The sequence below is a fragment of the Entelurus aequoreus genome, linkage group LG23 (assembly GCF_033978785.1).
Source record: "Entelurus aequoreus isolate RoL-2023_Sb linkage group LG23, RoL_Eaeq_v1.1, whole genome shotgun sequence".
Classification (NCBI taxonomy): domain Eukaryota; kingdom Metazoa; phylum Chordata; class Actinopteri; order Syngnathiformes; family Syngnathidae; genus Entelurus; species Entelurus aequoreus.
In genome coordinates this window covers 10,135,453-10,142,952 of record NC_084753.1, presented here as the reverse complement: position 1 = coordinate 10,142,952, position 7,500 = coordinate 10,135,453, and the positions used below count along the sequence as shown (strand labels likewise).

The following is a 7,500-nucleotide window of genomic DNA, read 5'->3' as shown; positions in this document are numbered from 1 at the left end:
AAAGTCGTCCAACACCTTCAATCACTGTCCCTGAAAACCTCAAATAAAGCCAGAAATCTTGGGGTTATTTTAGATTCTGATTTACATTTTGACAGTCACATCAAATCAGTAACAAAATAGGCCTACTATCACCTCAAAAATGTAAAAAGACTTAGAGGGCTCATGTCAGCTCAAGACTTTGAAAAACTTGTACATGCCTTTATTACCAGTAGGCTAGACTATTGTAATGGTCTCCTTGCAGGTCTTCCCAAAAAAACTGTCAGGCAGCTACAGCTTGTTCAGAACGCTGCTGCTAGAGTTCTAACAAAGACCAAAAAATGTGAGCACATTACACCAATTCTTAAATCCTTACATTGGCTCCCTGTACATCAGAGAATTGATTTCAAAATCCTCCTGCTCACATATAAATCACTACATGGTCTAGGGCCGAAGTATATTACTGATATGCTCCCACTATATAAGCCTTCTAGATCACTAAGATCTTCTGAGACCAATCTGTTAGCGGTTCCCAGAGTAAACTCAAATCAAGGGAGAGCATCATTCAGTCACTATGCAACAAATAGCTGGAATAAACTTCCTGAAGATGTCAGACTCTCCCCAACTCTGACTACTTTTAAAACTAGACTGAAGACTTTTATGTTTTGATTGATTGATTGATTGAGACTTTTATTAGTAGGTTGCACAGTGAAGTACATATTCCGTACAATTGACCACTAAATGGTAACACCCGAATAAGTTTTTCAACTTGTTTAAGTCGGGGTCCACTTAAATTGATTCATGATACAGATATATACTATACTATCATATATACTATCATCATAATACAGTCATCACACAAGATAATCACATTGAATTATTTACATTATTTACAATCAGGGGTGTGGAGGGGGGGGGGGGATATGGACATCAAGTAGTGGACATAGAGAGAGAGAGAGAGAGAGAGAGAGAGAGTTTAGAAGGCATAAGAAAAAGAAAAAGTATCTGCATTTGATTGTTTACATTTGATTATTAGCAATCCGGGGAGGGTGTTAGTTTAGGGTTGTAGCTGCCTGGAGGTGAACTTTTATTGCGGTTTTGAAGGAGGATAGAGATGCCCTTTCTTTTATACCTGTTGGGAGCGCATTCCACATTGATGTGGCATAGAAAGAGAATGAGTTAAGACCATTGTTAGTTCGGAATCTGGGTTTAACGTGGTTAGTGGAGCACCCCCTGGTGTTGTGGTTATGGCGGTCATTTACGTTAAGGAAGTAGTTTGACATGTACTTCGGTATCAGGGAGGTGTAGCGGATTTTATAGACTAGGCTCAGTGCAAGTTGTTTAACTCTGTCCTCCACCTTGAGCCAGCCCACTTTAGAGAAGTGGGTAGGAGTGTTCACCTTAGCTTTCAGCTAAATCTTTTAATCTTTTAACTTTTAACGTCCGCACTGTTTTTTATTTTTATTGTCTGCATTTTAATTTTGCTTTTATTTTCTTTCATTTCACTTTGCTGTCTGTGAAGCACTTTGAGTCTGCCTTGTGTATGAAAAGCGCTATACAAATAAAGTTGCCTTGCCTTGCCTTATTGAGTACTATTGACTTAGTTTTGCTCAAACAATTGTATATACTAAAAAAATAAATAAGGAACTATGTTAAATATTGTGTTGATAGTTAGACTGTCCGTAGCACTAAATAAATTGAAAAATGTACAGTAATACACATGTGATCGATATCGGCCGATATTCACTTGACAAAGCCATGATCGGAACATTTCTAGTGACTTTTCCATGAAGGAAAGTGCATCATTTTCGTGAAATCGACAATATTTCCTCTAAAGGTTCTGTTATCTGGCCGCACTTAAATCCATCTATAAGCATTAGAAACAGACTAAAGCTGTCTTACGTCAGCACCGGACACATTAGAAACAGACTAAAGCTTGTGTTCCAAGTGTAGGCCACGTGCTGTCTTTTCGCCAGAGGTGTGGAAACCTCCTGATGTGAGAAAAGGGAGGGTGAGAGAGAAGCCGAGAAAGATATGAGGGTGACGGTAGAAGAACGGTAGTAGACTGGGCCTGAAAGCATGGACGTCCAAATCTTTCAATGAATAAAAGACGAGCAGTGTGAGAGGATAAAGGCAGACGGAGACACGGAGAGTGAAAAGAGTGAGAGCGCCGAGAGATACACCGTTATGGGTACACTTACTGAGAGATAAATGTGTGTGTGTGTGTGTGTGTGTGTGTGTGTGTGTGTGTGTGTGTGTGTGTGTGTGTGTGTGAGAGAGTGGCAAATCTCAGTGGTTGTGGGACACTTTTAAGATGAAACCCATCTGCCAGGGTGATTTTATTAATAATAAAGAAGCTCTCTGCATAGGACACTCAGTCTCACGTTCCCTTTCTTTCGCACACACAGTGCATTGTGAGGACACACACACACACACACACACACACACACACACACACACACACACACACACACACACACACACACACACACACACACACACACACACACACACACACACACACACACACACACACGCACACACAAACTCTCATATTTGTTACCTTCTTGAGACCTCCGAAAAACGCCTACCTCTTTAAGACCACCCTTTTGTATTTACAACATTAATAATATATACATACTATGCAAATATAAAAAAAGCTTATTGTGAAAAATGAGTAGGAATTTCACAAGAAAAAGGTCACAATTTCACAAGAGAAACTTAGAATTTTGGCAGTACAATAATAAAAGTCATAATTTTACTCAACGCAAGTCAAACTTTTACAAGAAAAACTGAACATTTGTGCAATAATATGATAAAAGTTGGAATTTCACTCAATAACAGTCGCAATTTTACAAGAAAAAGCTTAAATTTTTGGCAATTTTATTAAAAAGAGTCGTAATTTTACTCGACAAAGTCACAATTTTAGAAGAAAACTTAAAAATGTTGGCAATATTATAATAATAATCGCAATTTCACTTGGCAAAATTATGGCTAAAGTCATAATTTTACTCCAAAAATGTCACCGTTTTGACAACAACAAAAATATTGTGATAAAGGTCAGAATTTTATATGACAAATGTCGCCATTTTGCATTTAAAAAAATCATAATTTTACATTAAAAAAGTAGTAATTTTACAAGAAAATATTGCAATATTACAGAAACAGAAAAAATACGAGGAATCGTTCCCAATTTTATGAGAAAGGAGTCGACACATTGTGAGAAAAAGACTGCTTTTAGTTAATTTTTTTGTTTGTAATTGGTTTTTAATCTTCATTATTTACTTCAAGTTATTACAGTATGTCTCTATATACATATTTATTTAATTTTTTTGTATTAATTTTGGCCAAAGGGTGCGCATTTTGGTTTTTTTTACACACACTTATTTCATATGTTGACCAGAGGGGGAGCACTTTTAAAACCGACACACAGTCAATTTGGAAAATCCTTCCTTTTTTGGACCACCCTAATTGTGATATATTTCACCACCAGGGTTGCAAATGAGATCTGTATTTTTCGTTTTTTTGTAATGTGCTTAAGGCCGATGACAAACAAGTCACGGACCACAGATGGCCCCTGTAGAAGCTAACTGTTATTAACCACTATAGTCTTAGTACCGTAGTGTATTTGTTCACCTTATGGTCACATATGGGACGCGGGTTGTCTTACGTCAGCACCGGAAGTCGTAAAATCAGCTGTTCACCTGGCATTTTTTGGGGGGCGGTGGGGGGGATGAATAGGGAAGTCCTTCTTTGGCTTGTTTTATCATATATTGCTGCCTTTGCACCTGTCAATGTTTACTTTTGTATGCACATTAAATCAACAAAAAATCCTGACTTTGGAGCAATGTTCACAGACTGTAGTATTTGGCTCTCTATTAAATGCAATGGTTTTCCGTATTGGGACCATGATTTCGGTACCAACTTCTTCACCGGTCCTTATATGGAAGGTACTTTTCCTTGTTGATGTCTCAAGAAGGGTAGGAATACAAGAACATAACACACACACACACACACACACACACAGACACACACACACACACACACACACACACACACACACACACACACACACACACACACACACACACACACACACACACACACACACACACACACACACACACACACACACACTCCTGGTAGTGGCATAGAGCCCGTTACAGCCCATCCATATGTAGGGAAGCTCTCAAGGGGTCACCTCTAAACCGGCAGAGGATTAAGGGGGGCGGACAAGCCCACCTGGTCCCCTGACTGTGAGGGGTCTCTCTGAGTGCTCAGCAAGGGCTTCCATTCCCAGATTCCATGCACCAACCAACACAAGTCCACGTAACACAGGCCTTCTATTTATTCATTTTTGGACCTATCTTTGTGCATCTATAACAGGTGTGTCCAAAGTGTAGCCCTGGAACCATTAGATGCCTGTAGCTAAGTTTTTTTAAACTTGAAACTTAACACCTCATTCGCTAGTTCTGAGACAGGATCGATTGCTTCAACTTTAATTTACCGAACGTGAGCCTTGCTTTATGAAGGAGCAAATTTTTCTACACTGAATTTTTCAGCACTGAATTTTTTTAACACTGAATTTTAAAACACTGATTTTTTACACACACGCATTTTGCTAACAATATTTTTTCAATAAAATTGTCAGCATTATTTGATGTAAAATATGTTGTTCACAAAATTCAAAGGCAAACAATTCAGTTATATAAATTCTGTGTAAAAATAAAAGCTTATGTAATAAAGACTCAAATTAACCTCCAAACTCCTAGGGATTGTGTGGTCTAATGAAGGGTTCCAAATTGCTGCCCGAGGACCAGTTTTGGCCCACATATCATTTTTTCTTAGCCCATGACAGATTGTAAAAATAATTCAATATTGAGCTTTGTTATTAGTAGTCCTGTCAACGGATTACATTTGTCGAATTAATCTCACTTTTCAATTTGGGTTAATCACAATCATTACATCAATTCCAGACTTTTTTCCTATGCTTTCAACCTTGCGGCTTGTAAAACGATGCGGCTAATTTATAGATTTGTATGAATTAGTTATTAAAAAAAATAAAAATAAACACAATTAAAAGGTGTGTTATTGTTTGTGCTATAGCACCATCTTTTGCAGGCGCTGTTTTGCTCGTCTTTTTAGAGCTTTGAACCAAAAGTACAATTGCTGTTCTGTCTTTTAGGTCGTCCATAGCGTTTCTACTTGAAGGGATTCTTCATTCATTACTCCAAGCACTGTTGGTAAGTTTTATAATACAACTAAAACTATTCTTACATACAAAACCGTCCCATGTGTGATGTCTGTATGAGTGTTTCCATGCATTTGTACACTCTATCGTAATGTAATGACGCTTGCGTCGTTAGCATTAGCTAAAATGTTAGTATTATTAATCATCATCATTACCGTTTCACAATTTCCTCAGTAAATTCACCAAAACGTTCCGGTGGAGTTATTGAGTCTGTGATTGGAGAGCTAGCTTCGACAAGCTAGTGGGTCCATGATGATGACTTCTGTTTTGTTTGATCAGCTGTTTTACTGCCGTGTTACACACACCCTTGGAAACCATTATGGTATGTAAATAAACATTTAAATAATATTTCTGTGTAAATAACACATTTCACAACATATATATCTACGGCTAACTTTTTTTTTCTTCTGAAAATTAATGGGTTCAGCTTATATATAACAATGCACTCTGGAAAATACGGCACTCGTCATTTTCATTATTAATAGTATGACTCATGTGCATGATTTTAATTAACAAAAGAATCCAATTAATTAAAAAATAGACACAAATGCATGTTCAATGTTGGAATAGATTAGAAGGTAAAGAAGCACAATAAATTACATGATTAATCTGCGTATGTACATGATTAATGCACTATTTTTTGTGATTAATCGCATGAGCTGTTTTTGACAGTCCTCATTATTATTATATGTTACACTAATTTCCTTTATCACCTATATCACAAAGCTAACACATGTTTTGTTGAGTTAGCGTAGCATATATTGACGTACATTGGTTTCCTTTTAGCATCTTTAATGAACAAAATGTATTTAAGGGGCCTCTCGCGTCCTTAAATTTTTCTGAACGCGGCCCTCGCTGGAAAAATTGAGCCCCTTTTGCCAAAAAATGAGTTTCTATTAAAACACGATCTGACCAAAAGGATACAATATAAAAATGAACACAAAATGTAGGACACATGCACATCCGCCCATCTGTGAGTCCTGTGGAGTTCATTTGTCAACACCACCTCTGAATGCCCTTGAATGCCAAATTGGGTGACCTGATTGATTGATTATGTGTGTGTGGAGGAGATGTTGTAATCACAGTTTACAGTTGATGCCATGTTGGGGCTTATAGTGTGTTAGTTTTATGGTGGGGAGAGCAGATGTACCACAAAGCAGGCTGCATCCCACTATCCTCCTCCTCCATGCTCAAACAGCAGACATAATGACTCACTGATCACTGATCTTAATCAGACATGAGAATCCATGACCTGAAATGTCTTATCAAGATGTAAAATGTGTGCGTGTGCACTGATAAACCCACACACTAAAGGTGAACGATGGCTGCAAGTTAACTCTCAACTCAACCACTCCTTTCAGTGTCCGATCTGTAATCCAGCAGTACACAGTATCACGCAGAGACATGTCACCTGACCTGTCAACTACCTGTCCTATTTTCGCTGGAGTAAACCTTACAGGGGAACTGCACTTTTTTTTGGATTTTTGCCAATCGTTCACAATCATTATGAGAGACAAGAACACGCTAGGGGCTTTAAACCAGGGGCTTTTAGTACCTTAAATCTGCCACAAATGATTGGAGGATGCGGGCAAAGATCTGGGCACTCAGACTTTTGCGATTTTGGACTAAATTGCAAACTTGACGACATCTTGGAGACACTGTCTGCTCTGCATAGCGAGATATGATGAATTTGAGGACCGGAAATAGACAAATAGTGTTTGCTCGCTCAAACACAAACAATCTAATCTGGATTGTTTTCCCTGGCTGCAAGCGACGTGGCAAGGCCGTTACTTTGAGACTCTTTCAGAGCAGTGTTTTTCAACCACCGTGCAGATACAGTCTGGTGTGCCGTGGGAGATTATCTAATTTCACCTATTTGGGTTAAAAATATTTTTTGCAAACCAGTAATTATAGTCTGCAAATGATGTGTTGTTGTTGAGTGTCGGTGCTGTCTAGAGCTCGGCAGAGTAACCGTGTAATACTCTTCCATATCAGTAGGTGGCAGCCGGTAGCTAATTGCTTTGTAGATGTCGGAAACAGCGGGAGGCAGAGTGCAGGTAAAAAGGTGTCTAATGCTTAACCTCTGAAGGCCTTAGTGGCCACATGCGTGGACAGCTTCTTTTAGCTCTTATTTCCAAAATTGTGTACACTACTGAATTGGAGTCTTATGCTGACATATGGACACTTATACTGCCATCTGGTGGTGTCAGAAGAGAATAACATACAATGGAATTTGGAAAAAAAAGTGTAAAAATAAAAATGTGCATGTCACT

At 38.3% G+C, this 7,500-nt stretch overlaps 1 protein-coding gene across 1 annotated transcript in view; it reads right to left on the bottom strand.

Annotated features, from left to right (window-relative positions):
* Positions 1 to 6,415, bottom strand: part of LOC133641180 (gephyrin-like) — a 70,881-nt gene extending 64,466 nt beyond the window's left edge. The window contains exon 1 of the mRNA XM_062035113.1: positions 6,378 to 6,415. Coding sequence (XP_061891097.1) covers positions 6,378 to 6,415 — 38 coding nt within the window. The remainder of the gene's footprint in view (positions 1 to 6,377) is intronic.
* Positions 6,416 to 7,500: the final 1,085 nt, after the last annotated feature.